The sequence below is a fragment of the Mercurialis annua genome, linkage group LG5 (assembly GCF_937616625.2).
Source record: "Mercurialis annua linkage group LG5, ddMerAnnu1.2, whole genome shotgun sequence".
Lineage (NCBI taxonomy): Eukaryota > Viridiplantae > Streptophyta > Magnoliopsida > Malpighiales > Euphorbiaceae > Mercurialis > Mercurialis annua.
The window spans coordinates 44,753,379-44,773,757 of NC_065574.1; the positions used below are offsets into that span (position 1 = coordinate 44,753,379).

At 32.0% G+C, this 20,379-nt stretch overlaps 1 protein-coding gene across 2 annotated transcripts; it reads right to left on the reverse strand.

The window, feature by feature from the left end:
• Positions 1–6,107: 6,107 nt before the first annotated feature.
• LOC126682494 (transcription factor MYB20-like) lies at positions 6,108–7,755 on the reverse strand. Of its 2 annotated transcripts, none has more exons than XM_050378207.1 (3): positions 7,528–7,755; positions 7,308–7,356; positions 6,108–6,673 (listed from the first exon to the last, which is right to left on the reverse strand). In XM_050378207.1, exons 1-3 carry the CDS (start codon positions 7,658–7,660, stop codon positions 6,229–6,231), a joined length of 627 nt encoding a protein of 208 aa, XP_050234164.1. In that variant the 5' UTR covers positions 7,661–7,755; the 3' UTR covers positions 6,108–6,228. The 2 variants fall into 2 exon arrangements, with proteins under 2 accessions (XP_050234164.1, XP_050234163.1); XM_050378206.2 differs by having other exon boundaries at positions 7,308–7,437; positions 7,528–7,748.
• Between the last annotated feature and the right edge of the window lie 12,624 nt (positions 7,756–20,379).

Sequence of the window (20,379 nt, forward strand, 5' to 3'; positions counted from 1 at the left end):
AAGTGTACGTGGACGACTTAATAATAAATAGTGGAAAATCGGAAGACCATTAGAAAGATCTAGAAAAAACGCTCAAAATCTTGAATAAATATGGAATGAAGCTCAACCCAGACAAATGTATATTCAGAGTTGAGGAAGAAAAATTCTTAGGGTTCATGATATCCCAAAGCGTAATCGAGGCGAACCCAAAAAACATTCAAGCCATAATGGACATGGTACCTCCAAAAAATATCAACAAGATCCAAAAACTTAATGGTAGAATCACTGACCTCGCAAGTTTCATGTCTTGCTCAACAAAGCGATGTCTTCCATTCTTTAAAGCCCTTAAAGGTTCCTAAAAAATTCAAATGGGATGAATAATATCAAGAAGCATTTGAAGAATTAAAAAAGTTCTTAACATCTCCCCCTCTCCCAAACAGGCCAATAACGGATGAAACCCTATACTTGTACATTTGCATAAAAAAGAAAACAATCGGAACCGTTCTGGTCAGCGAGGAGGACAAAGAACTAAAACATATCTATTATATTAGCCGAGTACTAAAAGGATCAGAAACAAGATATCTAATAATAGAAATAATAGCGGTAGTTGTCGTAACTACGGCGAAAAAACTAAAATATTACATCCAAGGCCCCATTGTAGTACTAAAAATGAATCAACCCTTAAGGTAAGTGCTACAAAGACCCGAGACCTCCACAAGGCTTGTCTGCTGGTCCGTCCAACTGTCGAATATGACGTTCTCTATGAACCGAGGCAAACTTTTAATGTTCAAGCACTGGTATATTTTGTGGCTGAAATCACACTAGGAGTGTCTAAAGAGCTAAATTTAAATTTCCTATGGAAACTAAATGTCGAATGAGCCACAAACGACGAAGGAGCTGGAGCTGGAGCTGGAATCATCTTGAATGGACCAAGAAAATAAAAATAGAATATATGGCGTACACATAAAATTTGATGCGAGCAATAATGCATCAGAATATAAAGCACTAATTGCTGGACTCAGACTAGCTCTACAAGTAAAAATCAAAATTTTAAAAATCCATATCGACTCACAGCTAGTGGTAAACCAAATAAAAGGATAATCCCAAGCTAAGGAAACCAGAATGAGCAAAAACTTGGCCAAATTCAAAACGATGCTCATTGGAAAAGCAAAGAGGACAATGGAAAATTCACCAAATCCCGAGGGAGAAAAATGCAGACGCAAATTCCATAGCCAAGTTGGCGTTTGAGTTGGGAGAATTATTCAGCTGAATGAAGCTTAAAGAAGTACTACAATCGCCTAACACCGAAGAAGCTGAGGTCATATAGATGGATGAACAAAAAACGTGGATGACTCCAATTGTCGAATATTTAGAAAGCGACAAAATGCCAACAGACAAAAATGAGGCTGTTTGAATCATCCGAAAGTCAGCAAACTTCTCCTACTATGGGGGGAACTCTCTACCGGACGTCCTTAACTCATCCTTGGTCAAAATGCGTATAAAAAAAACACGGAAATCTAAGCCTGCAAGAAATACATGATGGATTCTGTGGAGCCCATGAAGAGGCTACCACAATAGCAAAACAAAATGATGCTACAGGGCTATTACTGGCCAATTATAAAGGAAGAATCCAAAGACCTTAGTGAAGAAATGCGATAAATGCCAAAGGCATGACAACATCAGCCACAAACCGGCTACACAACAAGGTTCCTTGAAAAGTCTTTGGCCTTTCGCCATATCTCTTTGCTCGATACAAAGTCATTCTATTCGGCTTTAATGAGTGAATATAGGCTGGCCATTGAAGATAGTCTTCGGGAGCAGAATCTCGATATAGATCTTTCTGGCGTTAATGATTTGGACCCTCGGGATTTAGCCAAGGCATTGATGGAGAAAATAACAAAAGATCGAGCTGATTTTGCGAAATCAACTTAATTGTAATTTTTGTATTGGGCGAATTGCCTGTTATATTCCTTCAGGATTTTCTTCGAATGATTTATGTAACCATTTTCCTTTAATGAAGACTTGAATTTCTTTAAGTAATTCTATTATTTTTTATGGGTGATTTGCCTTTTATAATTTCTCGTTGTTATGATTCGTTTGCTTTTGGGCGTTTCCGTCTTATATGATTTCATCCTTTGGGCGTTCCGCCTTCCTTTTTGTTTATCGAAGAGTTAATCTGAACTCTTTTTTCTTTTGAGAGTTAGTCTAAACTCTCTTGATTTTCTTGTAAGGTTAATCTAAATCTTAAATTCTTTTTTAGAATCGATCAAGATTCTTTTGAGAGAATTAGTAGAGTTATGGTCAATTCGTTTATTTTAATGGGGTATTGGACCCTTATCTTCATTGGAGCTTTGAGCTCTTTATTCTTGTGGGGCTTTAGTCTCTTGTGTATTCATGCCAAGACTTGCAAGAATAAAAATATTTTATTGATATAAAAATTTTCTTACAAAAACAAAGAAAATTATAACATTCATTAGGTAGGCCCTAAGTTCCTACTGGTGATGTGTTATTTGCCTACTCCCCCTCATTCTTCCTTTTTATCTTTCTTTGGTTATTGGAGATCGACTATGGATTCATCATAGCACTTCTTAATAATCTTTTGGTCTCCTCTTAGAGTCACGAATCCTTTTTCGGTTGAGACTTTCATAGCGAGCGCCCTGATACTGATCACCGCCGCCGAATCGTGGAGACATGATCTTCTTGTTGATTTCTTTTTCTAGCGCAATTATGACCTCTAGAGTCACCGCTCCAAGAGGCTTGATGGATAGTCCTCCGAGCGCAGATAGTGGAATCGAGACTCGGCGTAGTTTGGCTGTTGTTCCGTCAAGGATTTTGTAAGATGTATTTGTCATTAATTAACAACGCTTCCCTCATCTATGAGGATTCGCTCCATGTCCCTTTTTGATGATTTTTGTTAGTACCAAGGCGTCATTATAAGGTGCTTGGAAATGCTCGTAGTCTTCGACATCAAATATGATCGGGGCCTTATGAGTTTCCTGGATATTCATCACTTCTTTTATTTGTTTTTTTTCTAATGGTAGAACTGCTAGAGCCACCACCATTGATCATGTGCATTGTCCCCAAAAAATTTGAGGGCCTCTCTTCTTCTTTTTCTTTTATTTTTTCATCTCTGTGTTGCTTCTCTCCCTGGTCGCTATCCTTTTCTTTTTTTGGCGATGAACTTCCTAAGTTTGTCTAAATCAATCATTCCTTCAATTTCCACCTTGAGATCTCGGCATCCGGTGTCATATCCATGCTCATCGTGGAATTTGCAGAATTTCCCGGTGTCCCTAATTTCGGCTCTCATCTTCTGCGACCATTTTACATATTTCACGTTTTCTTTTATCCAAATCAAGACAATGATTCTGCTCATGTTGAGCGGTGTGTAGTTTCGTTCATCGTCTCGGGGGTCATTCCTTGACTCATATCTAATTTGTGGGGCGAAGCGCCTACTTTCTTAAGGTCGAGCGTCTCTCCTCTTTCCTCGATCTTGGCTTATCCCTTGATCTTTATTTGGATTCTTTTGTTTTTGCCTCTTTTCCTCTTACAGCTCTCGTCCTTCGTCAAACTTAAAGTACTTCTGTGCTATTCCCATCATGTTCGTGAAAGTTGTGGGTTTGTTGGCCTGCACTTTATCCACCAACTTTCCGAACAATATTCCTTCTCTAAAGACTTCAGTTTCCATGTCAATGTTTAGGTTGTCGATCTTCATGACTTGCTTGTTGAATCGCTCTAAGTAGCTCCTTGTCGTTTCTTCCTCTTCATGGATCCATGATCTCAGGATGTTGGTGGTGGTTTTGGCCGATGTGTTTATGAGATATCCATTTAGAAATTCATTTGATAGGGCCGTGAAATTCTTAATTGTCCTCGGTTTGAGCTTATTGTACCATCTATGAGCTGTCCTGGTCAGGGTGGTGAAAAATACTTACAACAAAATGGCGTCTGAAACGCTTATGGCCTCATCGTCGCCGAGAATCTTAACGTGTGGTCTCTCGGGTGTCCTTCGCCATTGAATGTTGGTAAGATCGATAACTTCATACTGTGGCGAATTGTTTCCTCCATAATTTCAGCGGATAAGGGAGATCCTTTTAGTCTCAGATCATTTATATCCAATTCCTCATCTTTGAACTTTTTTAGCGCTTTTGCTATCTTTTCTTCTAGGTCTTATTCGGCTACGTATGTTGTTTTACTCCTTTATGGAGATTCACAGGACTCGCCTTAGTCCTTTTGGTTTTTTTTGATTGGGCTTTGTGGGACCTTTTTTTGTCTTTTTTTCTTGTCTTTTTTTTCCGTGTTGAAGCATCTTCTTTCTCCCTTCGTTCTCCTCTTTTTGAATTTAGCCCGCTCCTGGCTTCATCCCAATTTTTACCATTTTGGGTGGCTTTTCCTCGGTTAGCTTCGTCTCCTTTGTTCTCGTCCCCTTCATCCTACTGGTTCTTAGGGGTCTTACGCCCATCTTCATTACCTCTTTCAGCTCTGTTAATTCATCCTCGAGTCCCTTGATTGTTAGGGTTTCTCCCATCCGTTTCCACCCTTTGTCTGTGGTGATTGGGTGGTGTAGTAAATTGATTCCTCAGCAAATTTATGCTCTCAACATGAGCACTTGTTGATTTATGGCCTCTTCCGCCATCTTATCTAGGTTAGCCTGGAACGCTCCCAACATCTTTTTCAACATATCGTGATAGACTTCTGGGAAAACCACGTTTGGAATTTGCTCGCTAGTTCCATCTAGATTAGGGAAGACAATTGGATTGCTTCCCCTGATCTGCTCCGTTTGATATTGAGGTGTTAGGTTTAGTATGTCTGAGTGTGAACTTCATGCGTCAGTGGTGTTCACTCCGGTGGTGTTGACACCGTCGGCGTCGGTAACATTAGAAGTGTTAGAGGCATTTAAACCTTGCGGAGGTGTTTGATCCAGATTCTTCGAATCCATGGGTTGTTTATTCTTCGAGTTTAATCCGCCAGAAGCCATTCCTTCATTGAAATTAGTTTTGAGTTCAGAAAAACTCCTTCGAATTTGAAGGTTTTAAGCTTTTTCCACAGACTCCACCAATTGGTGGAGTTTGTCCTCTGATCGTAGATTAAACCTGCAAAATAGAGTAGATGGTCAAACAGACGGTGATTGTCCGATTAACGCTCTGATGCTTAAGTGAATCTAGGCTTAAGCAGCGTATTTGTGTAATGAATTCATTCGTGATTGTAGGCATATCTCATGTCTTTATACAGTGCATGATAAATACCTTGTATGAGTTGGAATAAGAAAGTGATTCCTATTTATTAGTAGGTATTTGAATAAGAAAGTGATTCCTTATTTAATGAGAGTCCTATGTAGGAGTGTACTTCCTAAATAGGTTTATCTTTCCAAATATGAGTATATTTTCAAGTAGGAAAGTGATTCCATTATACCTGGTCTTCTGGATATTATTTTGTTTCCATGTAATCAGGTCTTTGGCCACGCGCTTTGAACTTGATTTTAGATATCACGGAATCCTTTGAGATTCGGTCTTGTTGGGATTTAAGTAAATCCTCTTTAGTCTTTAGACACTGCGAGATCTCCAAAATCCGAGTGCTGTTATCTTTATGCTTCGCCTTGGGTGAGTCCTTGGATTCTTGTATGAGTGGATCTTGTACGACTCGATTTCATAATAGTTATGCTGGAATTTGGTTTCCATCAATTAGTAACAATTTGAAATTCATTAAAAAATAAATTAAAATGAGTAGTTTAGATAAGTGGAAATTTATGACACTTGCTAAAAAGATGAAATCAAAATAAATAGTTTAGTTAGAATTTTTTTTTTTTGACAATTTTCTATTTGATGAGAATTATAATAATTATTTATGAGAATAAAAAATTTCATTTGATTTTATTAATTTTATAATTACATAGATATAGACAATATAAATGTAGATATAGAACATATTTATATTTGGTTATTTATAAATGCAGTCTGACTAATTTTCTGATCTTTTTTTGTTTTGCAAGTCTCTTCGAAGAAGCGTTGTTCCATCAATAACAAAAAATGTAAAATTTAAAATTCGATAACCCTTCTATAATAACACTGGAGTTTGATAATGGCACAATTTTTCAATCCACCCTTTTGTGAAAGCGAAAAAACAAAAATTTACAATGACAAAAAACAAATGGAATTTGACTATTTAATAATAAGAAGAATAAGAAAAGAAATTAAAGAGATGTTCAACTTTAATGTTGTAGCACTCTTTCACAATATTTTACATTTATTTTCTTGATCATAAACAATTAGGAAATTGGGTATTAATATTATCAAGAAAGTAAAGATCATTGAAGGTATCCCATGAAAGAATAGAGTCCACACAGTCAACCCAGCAATCTTGTTGATGAACCGATGAAGTTTCACCCACTGAAGAATGTTGTGATGAATTACTTGAAAACACAATATCAGAGCTTGAAGAACACAACATTTCGTAGTTATTCAATATATCATTTTTTTGCACTTCTTTTTCTTCTTCTTCTTGTCCGGTCGACGAGTTAGATTGTACTGCCTCGTCGATTTTGACACCATTATCAGTATCAAACTTTTCTGTTTGCTGAATTGGGTTGTGAGTAAGAGGATCTACCCCAAGTTGCCTCAACCTTTTCTTGATTCTGGTGTTCCAATGGTTCTTGATTTCGTTGTCGGTACGACCCGGAAGTTGTGAAGCAATCTTAGACCACCTAAATATATGCACAATTAACATCGATTATCAATCTGTAATATTAACTTTTTTTTCTATATATTGATTGGTATTTTTGTGTTAACATGAGTGATACCAAAATTTTGTTCAATCTTATAATTTGGTGTGCAAACTTTAGTTCTTATATAAGTGCTATCAAAAAGGTTTAATGGCATCAAAAAGCCAAATCTTTTTGACGTTTTAGAAATCTATCTAAACATTTCCAAAATTAAAACTATCTCGAATTGGCCAACTTGCTAGAAATTTATCCAAAATCAATTTAATTATGTCTACATGGCATACCAAGTTAAAAAAAAGTACATTCAGTTGCCACGTAGGCATAATTAAAATAATTACACATTTAGTTGCCACGTAGGAACAATTAAATCGATTGAAAAATTGAAATATCGGTCATATTGGCTATATCGGTATATTTTTTGAATATATTACAATTGATTGTCATATCAACTTATTTTGATTTGAAAGATTGAAAAGTAATCTGCCTTGCAGCTTTGAAATAAAAATTAAAGTTCTACTACCGTTTGAATTGATATAAATTAAAGTTTTAGCATCACATTGAAACATATGATAAAAATATAGCACCATTCAAACTCTTAACCTTACATGTTCCTTACCTATTGCCTAGACGGGAATGAAGCTGAATAATTTGATCATCTTCAAATTCTGTAAAAGCACCACGCTTAAGATCAGGTCTCAAGTAATTAATCCATCGCAATCGACAACTCTTTCCACATCGTAGTAGCCCTTTAATTTATATCACAACTCATTTTAGCTCAAATATAAATAATTTAGTAAACGTTACGTAAAATTTGAAAATACTAAAGACCGAATTACCTGCGAATTTCGGTACCAATCGCCAGCAATGGATACCGTTGTTAAGGATGAAATTATTAAGCTTTTGATCTTCTTCAATAGTCCATGGTCCTCTTTTCAGACCAATCTTGTCACAGCAAGGTTTTCTTCCCATTTCTTTTATGTTTGAGAGCTAAAAATTAAAGTAATTAAAAGAAGAGGAGGGTGCATTCTTTTAATTTATAGGAAACTTATAGTCCAAGTAAAGATTCTGCCAGTTAATTTAGTGCATAAAATAATGGAAGTATGTTGTTTAGGAAGGGAGATACATGATTAAATGGCAAAGCAACAAGAATGTCAATAATTATATAGCTTAAATAAAGAAGAATATTAATGATTATAGGGTATGTCTTTCCAATAGTATTAGATATATATCTATATATATACCATATGTTTAGATTAGTTATATGTTCTATAGGTATTTTGTATGGAATTTTTTTAAAATAAAATAATATTCTAAAGTAAATAATTTAATTATCGTTGTATTATGCTGAATAAAAAAATTGTTTAAAATAGAAATCATATATGTATTAGTAGTACTAGTAATGGTAATAACTAAGAAAGTTTTTTCTGAAGGAAAGACGAATTAGACGTGGGTCGTCTTGGTTGACAAGGAGTATTTTATTAGTTTTATTTGTCTGATAAATTTATAATAAAGTCTAATGATAGTGGTTTGATTTTAGTGAATAAATAAGCTTAAAAAACTATATAGTAAAGATTGGTAAGGATTCTTTTTGGCCACCTTAGAAGCTGGACAGTTTTGTCGTTGGAGGCAACTCTTATACATATCATAATTTTTATAAAAAAATGCTCTCTCCAAAATCAAATTATGGATTTATTTTGAGTTGAAAACTTTGACAAGCTTCTTTTTAGCAAAATCCATCCGGAGCACTCCTATATCATGCTATTTTTATTGAGGAATATTATGTACTATTTGTTTATTCTTCCGATTCCTTTTTTTATTTGATTTTCGATTTTTAATATTTTTTATGTTGTTGGAAGAAAATTTAGTAAATACAAATTAAAAATAATTAAAAGATGGCAAAAACATTAAAAATTAGATAAATAGAGGGACTGAAAAAACATAAAATATAATATAGAACTTCCTGAACAACAGTAATTAAATGAGGGCAAGTATAGTATATTTTTATGTATTAACTCATTTTATTTAGAGAAGCTAAATTTTTAATATCCGTGTTTGTTCTAAACTGTCTATTAATTTGGGACGGAGGGAGTATTATTTAGTTCAAAAATTAAAAAAAATTAATGGTAAATTACCGAAATAAATAGTATTATTTAGCTTAGAAATATCAAAATTTATTTACAAAGGAATTTACAAAACAAATACAAATTTTATTAATTAAAACTCCAATATATACTTGGGATTATTTTTTCAAATACCTGTTTTAAATAAAGTATTTACACCATTTTATCTCATCTTTTTCTCTCATCCTACGTTACCTAATAAGCTAACTTATTTACCAAAAATACCCACTATATAAAGAAGTTTTATCTCATTTGAGGTTATCATTTTACATAGCCACCTTTTTTCTCTCTTCTCTCTTTTCTTCTCTTCTTCTTTTCTTCTTCTTTTTCATTTGATTTTCAGTTTATCTCCTCCGATTACTTTTCCGTTCGTCTTTCCGGTCGCGCTTCCGTTCGTCTAGTTCCGATGGTGAAATACTATATGGGTTATAAGGCAAACCGGTTTTTGATTGGTGAATCGGAAATTTAAATTCTTTAAAGCGGAAAAGAGAATTTAAAGACACAAGAGATTTAGAGTGGTTCAACTAACGATCCTACTCTACTACTCAATCTAAGATTGAGATTTTAGAATCCACTAAATGGGATTGTGCTTTATAGATAAACACCAACTTTACAAAGAGATTTCTTAGAGATAATCTCAAACTCACAATTGATTTTTCAAGGATAATAAAGAACCTATGAAGGGTTGAGTTTTTCCAAAGCTAAACTCTAACTCATAATGATTAGGAGTTTCCAAGATAACTCCAAAACTACAACAAAACTAATTGATTTGAAAATGTGTGTTTGTTGTTTCAAGGTGTGTGAATCATTAACCTTAAAACATTACAAATGGATTAATATTTATACCCAAAGCAATCCCAAGAAAGGCACAAGCAAACAAAACATATTTTGCTGTCAGACAAAGTTGGCGCCCGCTAACTAGTTGGCGCCCGCTAACTTCTGCTAAAGGACAAAAACTCCAACGGCTAGTGCCACATGTCAACGTTCCATTGGGGGACTTCAAAATATCTGTTGGCCCTCCAACGGTCATCTTCTTCGCGCCCGCTAAGCCAAGTTCGCGCCCGCTAACTTTGAGTTGTAGGTTAGGATTTCACTTCTGATAAAGTTGGCGACCGCTAACTATAGTTGGCGCCCGCTAACTTTCTCTGGACAACTTGCAACTCAAAAACTCAATTTTTGCTAGAGAGCTCCGAATTGACTTCCGATTGTTCCTATGAGTTCCTATACACTAATAAACAAGATTAGATCACTCATAGTTGATTGTCAAAGTCAAAACAAAAGAGTTTGAAAGGACAAGGGTCCAACAGATGGATTTCTCGTCGTTTCCGGTCGTTTTTCTGTTCGTCTTTTCTGTTCGCGCTAGTCTGTTCGTCTCTTCCGTTCACGCTATGGATTTCTCGACTCGTTTTTAGATTTTTGTAATTTTTTAGGTTTTTTGTAATGATTTAAATATTTTGTAAATAAATTATTGTAAATCTATAATTTTTTGTTTATAAAATTGTTCTATTATTCATATAATTATTTATTTTGTCTTTTCTTATTCATCGATTTTTTATTGTTACCGATTTTATAAAGAAAAAATTGATTTATGGTGCATTTGTAGTAATTTCATAATATATTTACGTTTTAGTGTATTTTTGGTGTATTTATAGTGTATTTCTGTCGGTTTTTAGTATATTTATGGTGCATTTACAGTGTTTATGGTGTATTTGCAGTGTTTATGGTGTATTTGCAGTGTTTCATGGTGTAAACCACAAAAAACATTACAAAATGCCATAAATACATTGCTTATACACTATATATACATTACTTATACACTATATATATACTACTTATACATTAATCTTACACTATATAAACACCATAAAAACACTATATATACACTACTGTTACACTATAAAAAATAAAAAAAATCTAGAAAAAAATCTATAAAAAATAAAAATTAACACTATATATACACTATATATACACTATATATACACTATATATACACTAATCTTACACTATATAAAAAAATTGTAGGTTCGGTCGGTTCGGTCAACCGAACCGAAAAAACCGAAAACCGAAATTGAAAACCGAAAGAAATGCATTTTTGAAATTAAAAAAACAAAAAGATATCTTTCGTAAATAAAAAAAGGTAAAAAATAAAAATCAAAACTTGACAGATAAAGGTGTAAATAAGTTACCAAAATATGTATTTCAAGAAATTACCACTCTATACTTTTGTTCATGTTTAAGTCTGATAAATAATTTTATTTTAAAGTCTGATAAATATTTGTGTACAAAAATATTTTAGAAAAATGTTAGAGAGTTTATGCTTTTGTCATTCAGCACCTAAAAGAGGGACCTCAATGTAAAAAAAAGTGCAAATAAAAGGAAAGTAGCCAATGATGAATGATATAAAGAGAAGGAGACAGTAGGAGGGTCACATATGATTTTAGGGACTCAGTTCAAAGGCATAAATTACAAAGTGGTACCACTTACGCACAAATGTTTTTCACAATGACAAAGAAAGCTTTAAGTTAAAGTTACAAGTATTTCAAAATATGCCACGTTTTCATTTTAATATTAACCTTTTATAATAGTATTACACATTTAACATTTGGCTTAATGTTTAAAAAAGCCAAAACTTTGTAGATAATGTGAAATGTATCCGGTATTTTTAAAATCATCATTTTTGATACAGCGGACGTGTGACAAAATATATTGAGAACGACTAATTGACACATCAAATGTCTAAATTGATGAGTTGAATGGTTTAAAGTATTAGTTAGAATTAGCTTCAGTTTAGCTGTAAAAGTTCGACCTTTAAAAAAAATGAACTTTAACATTTATATGAGACCAAAGTAATAAATAATGAATAAAAATAATATCATCAACTTTGATTTAAAATAGTTTTTCCAGAAAATGGTCATTAGATAACATTAAAATTAAAGTTATCTTACAACTTATTATTCCTTTATATTTCTTATTTAAAAAGGAAGTCTATGTACAATGTCAGCAATGGAATCATGAACTTGAATATTTATCAAAGAATATGTATTACTTCTATCCTATTTTTAAACAGAAGAAAGAAAGAAGGGGTCCATATACAATGTTAATAATAATTGAATAGCATTGGGATTGATTAGAAATATGAATATAATAAAAGAAATTTACAAGCATCAATAATACTAATTACCATGCTAATTAATAAAGAAAAATTAAATTGTAGACTTTTAGGTCATGTATTTACAACTCAAAATTATTCCAATTTTGTAATCTTTCTCAGGATTTGCACTTCCACTAAATAAACATATGGCTAATGGCAAAAAAAACCCAAACTTTTACGACTTGTTGCAATTATATGCAAACCTTTTAATTTTTGCAATAATATCCAAATTGCACTTTTATGTGAATTTTTTGAGTTTTTTGCCATTTTTTGGGACTTTTACTATATTATTGTACATCAAAAAATAATAATAGCCTAAAATTTTAATTGAAAACAACAAGTTTAACCATCAATTTGACTATTATATCTACAAAAAATGCAATTTGGATATTATTGCAACAAAGAATGCAATTTGAATATTATTGCAAAAATTAAAAGTTTTGGATATAATTGCAACAAATCGTAAGGGTTTGGATTTTTTTAACCATTAGTCCTAAACATATATAACGAGCAATGTCATTATGAATTTTGAGTTCGCGAGGTTTCATTCAATTTCTTTGAAACTTAAATTGTGCTCTTTAGAATCTGATAATATCATGGTTTTCAAACCAAAACCGGATCGGTCAGTTTGATAAGAATAACTGGGGAGCCAGACCGATTTCCTGTTTGAATTGCTATAATAATCCTCTTTTTTAAGAACTGCTAAAACCTTTCAAACCTAACTGGTTAACTTGTTGAACTGGACATATAGAACATTAGACTCGATCTGGTTCAATTGAAAAACATTTTTAATCAACTAAGAAACAACATAAATTGCAAAAACCAAGGTTTGAATTTGGTCTCCTTCGAGTAAAAGACAACACTTCCACCACTAGGGACATCATATGCTCCTTAACTCAATAATTATCAATGATATATTTAGTGAACTCTATAGATGAAACTTTACATTAATATATTACTTTGTTTGTCTTTAAAAACAACAATAATTGGTGATATCAGTTAACTAAAAATAGTTACAAATGTGAGATATTTAAAAACGTCTGAAAAATAATCTTGATGTTCTGGCAGAGAACGGGCATACACTACTATAAAATAGCCATTTGGTGTCGGATTTTTCTTTCACTAAATGATTATTTTCCGTTGCTAGATACATTTAGCAACGAATTATCTCCGTCGGTTATTGAGGCGTCGCTAAATGATCATCAGATAGCATACCTCCACTAACTTATCAACAAAGACATCTTCCGATTCCGAATTTTCAAGAGGAAATTTTCTCTTCAAAAAAAAAGTTGGAGTATTGTTTTTCTCCTGAATAACAAGTTGCTGAAAAAATAATAATAAAGAATTTAGTGAACAACAAAGACATATTTATACAACGAATAATCAAAACATCTTAAAAAAACAAAAACAATTTAATACCTTAATAATTTTATTAGCAGCACCATTCAAATCAGTAGATTCAAAAGAAATTTTCATTTTAACGCAACTGGTATTCTTCTTTATAGTTTTCTTAGGATGTAGTTTTTACAACACGGCTCGAACTGTTGGTTGTTTCAAAAGAAACTTGCTTCACCAATTTTTTGCTAGTATACGATGCCTTTAATTTGGCAAGTTCAGCAACCATCGAATCAGTTCCAGCATTTGGACCACTCTTCACACGCTTAGAAGCACAAACGGGCTTCTTTGGCAATGTTGGAACATCATGTTGTACTTCAGTAACAATAGTTTAAGATTTTTTAATGTTTTATCAACATCAGAATCTGTCTTTTTCCGATGCTTAAAAGCACGAAGAACTTTAGGTTTACTTGCTTTCAGCACTATTTCGGTCATGTCTAATACTTCCTTAGCATTTTCAGCTACGCTTCTCTAGTGCATCATCTACATTCAATTCTTCAACAGCAAATGTGATTTGTTCCGACATATCCTCTTGACTTTTTAAAACAGACTCCGCTAATTCAGAGTCATTCGTGACAACAGGTGGATTCTGAATAAATTCATATTCATCATTCCTCAAAACAACAGCATTGTTAGTTTCATGAGACATTGCTTCATTGACAGTTTTATCAAGAGATTACGAACCAGACGATTGTCCTTTTAGCGGTCTATGGCCAACTGACTTTCTTCCCATTATAAGAAACCGCAATTTTCAGAAGAAAAAGAGAAAGAAACTGCGAATTTTAGAAACGTAACAAAGAAAACAATTTTAAAATTTAGGTCAACTTTGTAAGAAACATTTGTATGAAAAAGAAAGAATAGAGTTGGCTCATATAAAAGACAGAAAAAATGACAAAAATATTCAAAAAGAGGAAGAAAATAACAAAAATGCTAAATTTGCTGAAATATTATATGAGCACCTCAAAAAGCTGAAACTTTACATTTAATACCTTCCCAATGAGGATGCAACATATGGCACACACAAAACAAATAAAAAAAAGGTAAAAACGCATCAGAATAGGTCAAAAACGTGTGAGAAACGCCTCTGACATGCGTTTGACACGCGCGTCAGAACCGTGTGTCGGTCACGCGTCCGTTTGTGAAAACTATTCAAACATGAATCATTTATGTATCTGTTGTGTCTCAGATATGTACCAAGGATATATTTGATTTTTTTTTTCATATTTCTAAAACAAAAATAAATAAATAAATAAATAAATATATTATTAATATGTATCATATATGTGTCTTTAAGGTGTATGTATAATATATTTTAAATTAAACGATATATGTATCACGTGCTTTAATTATAATTCACACATCAAATACTATCAATAACATTTTGATATGTTTTTTTAAGAGAAAAACTATTCTATTAAATCAAATCGAGAGCATTTACATTTGTGAGATAGTCAGGAAAGTCACAAAACTACTCCTGATGACCTGAATTGGAACTTAACATATTGCGCTAAAACATGCGCTGCCTGATTCGCAGATGGCCTCACGAAAACAAAATAAATATTATAAAACTGCTTTGCTAGCTCTAGACAATCATCCACGAGCATCTCAGATTCATTACTAGTCGGATTTCTGATCTTTAAAACAATCTCTATCGCATTCGGCTCAATAATAATTTTATCATGCCCCTTGAGCTAACTAAGAGCCTCTCTAATATCCATAAACTCAGCCATGCGAGGAGAAAACGAGACGAACCAACTGCATTGCCTAGCCTATACAACCTCTCCACGCCAGTCACGTACCACAACTCCTACTCCCATATATTGTCGACCTGGGAACACTGCTGCGTCGACATTTTGATATATTACTATTCACTATAAATTAAAGTATAAAAATAATGATTTATGATTTTTTAACTCCACTTTTATCAATATAAATATTTTTATATACATGTGATATACCAAAAAAAAGAACTAATAACAATATTTATCCTCTTCATTAAATTTATCGCTATTGGTAAAAATAATATATAAATTATTCATATATATTATTTATGTATCTCAAAATTATATTATTAATATGTATTATGTATGTGTCTCAAAAACTATTTAAACGAACAGAAGTTACTTCACGACTCTTTTCATTTGCTAGCTCTAATGAATTACAACCATTACTATCCACGATGTATTAGAGATCTATCAATAATTTATCAGCAAATTGGAGTTCAGTCCATGAAATTTTAGAAACAACTCGAATACACTTTGTATTCATCTCAAAATTTAGATACATTCTCCAAAAATAACACGGTATACACTACTAAAAAACAGCCATTTAGCGACGAATTTTTCCATCGCTAAATGGCTAAATTCCGTCGCTAAACAGGTTTAGCGACGTTGTTTGTCGCTAAATGTCTGGTCGCTAATCAAATAACGACCGATTTAAAAATTATTTGCGACGGAATGAATTTTTTAATTAGCGACCGAATCAAATAGCTAAATGTCTGGTCGCTAATCCGTCACTAATTTTCAAGAATAAAAAAAAATTAAAAAATTAATTTTTTAATTAAAATTCGTAAAATGAAATATTATTTAAACGGTCACACCATCATACACCCACCCGCTATACACCACACACTATCACCCACCCTCAAATTTTACAAATTTCCCAATTTTCCTGTAGGTCACCCATCATGTATTGCTCTCACCCAATCTTTTTTAACCTTTTAGTTCCCCCATGTGTGATTCCATCTTAACCAACTCAGATTCTTTTCTTATATCTATGTATATTATATTTAAATATAACTGAAAGTAATAAACAAATTACTCCCGCAATTTAAATCTGTATTATAAATTAATTATTTTTTCATACTAATTATTTGTAAATAAATAATTAATAAATTATTTTTTAATAATTATTTTAAATAAAAAAATTATTACTATTAAACTTTACTCCCGCATTCTAATATAATAACTTTTTTATTTTAGATAATTATTTTGTTAATAAATAATTATTTTTAAATAAGTAATTATTTTTTAATAAATAATTAATAAATAATTATTTTTTATTTTAATTTGTAATTTTTTATTTTAATTAGTAATTTTTTAATAAAAATAATACATTTAGCGACGGATTTTGTAATCCGTCGCTAAATGTATTCCTTTTAGCGACGGATTACAAAATCTGTCACTAAAAGTGAAACACAAATTGGCGGGATTCGTCCCACCACTTTTAGCGACAGAAATTCCGTCGCTAAAAGTGGCAGGACGAATCCCGCCAATTTTTTTTAGGATTTAGCGACAGATTCGAAATCCGTCGCTAAATTTGATTTTAGCGACGGATTTGAAATCCGTCACTAATCGACTGTTTTTTAGTAGTAATACTAAACTTCTTGCTAAAAAGAATTGTTAAAATCATAAATTATAAATAAAAGTAAACAGTTGAGAGAAGTTAACAAATAATAATTTTAATACTACATCTCAAATATACAAATAATACATACTAAATACGACTTTAATGATACATCTCAAAATACACAAATAATACATATTAAATACACAAATAATATCTCTCTCTGCTACTATAATTTAGAATATTAAATACCCTATTGAGCCATCGACTATATAAAAAAATATAGAAAAAGAATCAGCAAATAATAACATGTCAATATATATCATGTAATGCATACAAAATACTTAAACGATATGTTTTTGATACACTATTTGTACATAATACATATCAAAATATACAAATAATATATTTTAAATATAATTTTAATAATACATTTACGATATATAAATAATACAAATTAAATATAATTTTAATAATCCATCTATTTTAATATAAAAATTACAATATATAAATTATGAATTGGGATTCCCTCATATTCATTTTGAACTTGAGGAGGTCATGTTCACGTTATAATGAATGGTGTAGATTAAAAAAGTACAATTTTTATCAAATTAATCTACACCGTTCATTTTATAGTGAACGGTATAGATCGTGAACATGGCCCTCTCAAGTTTATTTGAACTTGAGGGAATCCCAATGCATAAATTATAGACTTAAGTAGCAATTTGTCCCCTCAACTTGTAAGCAATGGGCAATTAACACATAAATTAACTTTATGGGAAAATTAGTCATGAACTTGTATATTATGGGCAATTCGCCCCGTTTTAAAAAAATTAGCTTAAAATTGTATGGGGCAAATTGCCAATTTAGGGACAAATAATTTACAAGTTTAGGGGGCAAATTGCCAAAATGGGGCTAATTGCCATAATATGCAAGTTCATGACTAATTTGCCCACAAAGTTAATTTATGTGTTACCCCATTGCTTACAAGTTGAGGGGGCAAATTGCTACTTAAGTCATAAATTATATATCAAAGATGTATCTATAATATATCCTAAACTTAACACTTATTTTATAAAAAAAAATTATAATTTAAAAAAATTCAGTCTGTAATGTATCATAAGAGGAGATGCTAAATTGATGGTCTCATTTTCTAACACTTTCTCGAGCATAATAATTAAATCGACTTGTGATCAAAGATGAGCTCGCGTTAGCATATTATTATCACTTGTATGGGCTAGTTCACTAGTATAAAAATTGATCGATATATCAACGATGTATCAACGATATATCGGTAATGTATTATTGATGTATCAATGATGTATCTATAATGTACCGGTGGTACATCTATGACGTATCAGGTGATGTATTTATAATGTATTATTGATGTATCCAATATGTATATACATGATATATAAATAAAAAAGATGAACCAATAACAATATATTGTCGTCATAAATGTATTTGTGATGTATCTTATATGTATCATAAATGTATAAAATATGTGGCACCGAACCAAATTTCAATTTTGTATTCAATTTTTCCACCTCGACGCCAAGTATTTGCTGCATAGACTTAAAAAATGAAATTAGTGCACCTTAAAAGTTATACCCAGTTCTCATATTTATCAAATCTCAAACCCATATAAAAATTTAAACTGAAATTACTTTTTCATTAACAGAAACGTAAACAATAATTACTAACGCTAATTTTATCTAATATTGCATAACACCTTTCTAATCAATAATTCCCAACACTAATATTATTAAACATACAAAAAATCATCCTAATCCACAACTCCATCAGAATCATCAAACTCAAACTTCTACAAGAGTAAAACATAAGTCATGGTGTGTAGGAAAATTCACTTTTAATTCAATCCTTTATAATTGCAAAGGGGTGATCGTCAACTTATGCACAAACATTTCCAAGCTCCAATGCAAAAAAGATTATCAACTGATTGTCTATATACTGAAAATTACAAGTACCTGTTCTGAAATTCCAATCTCTACATTTTTTCACAGAAAGAAAATAGAGAAACAAAGTAGAAAGAAAATGGTAAAAAACTATAACCAAATCCTAGTTGTTCTTCACTTTCTCATCTTTTTTCATCTCCTTCCGATTTCTCCATAAGTATTTTCCACTAGCCATGTCAATAAATATCCATAATCCATTTCGAACCATCTGCATTAAATAAAAGCAAGAATTAAAAATCAAACACAAAACAGAAACTCAAGAAAGGAATAAAAAGACAATTCTTGAAATTCAAGATTTGAATTACAAAAAAAATAAACTTACCCTTTTCGCATTGAATTTTTGATTAGTGTTACTATGTTGCAATGGTTTCTTCTCTGGCGTTGAATCATCGGATATTGCACTTTCAATATCCGACGACAATCTGACGGTCCTCCAAGCAACATAACCAGCCAAAACCGCTGATAAAAACACCAAAATAAATCTCAAAGGGCACATCTTTTACTCTTTCTTGAAACACCCAGAAATTAAAAATGAGATTCCCCACGTGGCCGAGAGTAGTCCTGATGCAGCACTCGTCTTCCTTATGCTGAACCTAGCCTCAATCTTCAGCTTCTGTTTGTCGATGGAGTCGTCTTTGATGAGCTGGAAATCGAGATGAAAGTGCTTGAAGTTGCAGGTCATCTTCCCTCGAGGCCCCTCCACCTCTATCACCTTGGCTTTCACCTTTATCTTAACGTCGTATGGTATGTTCATCAGATCTCGTCGGAGCTGAAATTATTGAGTTAGTCGTTGTTGTTGACAATGTGGTGATGAGCAAAACTTTTTTAATTGGACGTTTAACTGCATTAATAGTCGTCTTTTGGAGCAGGGTATGTGGAGATGGTCGGAGAGAAGCCGATTGTCGGACTTGAATGGTGATCGTCACGGCAGCAGTGGTGGAAGAGGAGATGTGAAAGGGGTGTAGGCGATAAATAATCAGATGCAACGTGTAGGACTAGGATTAAGTAGGTATTAATTGTAATAAGTTTCCGTTTTTAGGTATTTGTTGTAAATGATAAATTAGCAGTTAATGAAAATAATTAGGAAAATTAGCATTTTTAAAATAAATCAGCGCTATTGGCATATTTCTGTAAATTTTCCTAAAAGATATTGGGCCAGAAAAAAACCGTATTATGTGTAAAAAGCCTTGATATTTTTCAACAGTTCCTTAAAAAAAATCCAATAATCTAAGCAATGGAATGATTAGCGGGTGCATGCCCACCCCTCATGCTTATGACTGCCAAAATATTACATGATCAGCCGGGCTAACTTTTACTTAGATTGTTGGGATGATGATAAAATTATCTAAAATTTTAAAAATATTTACAAAAGTACCGGTAAATATTTTTATTTACAAAAATATCGAACTGATTTACAATTAATTACAAAACTACCAAAAAATAAAAATTATTTACAAAAGTACAATGTGTATAATATCGAAATAATTATGGTATAATTTCCGTATATTAAAACTATAAATCAGAGAATGTAAAAATAGTATTTGGTTTATTATTGGTATAATTTCAATATATTTTCGGTATATCGATAATTTTTTATATATATTTTCTAGTTGATAACATGTATATTCTTTCTATATGTATTTTTCACTATAATTGGTAATGAACTAGATAATTTGTATATTATTGGTATAATTTTAGTAG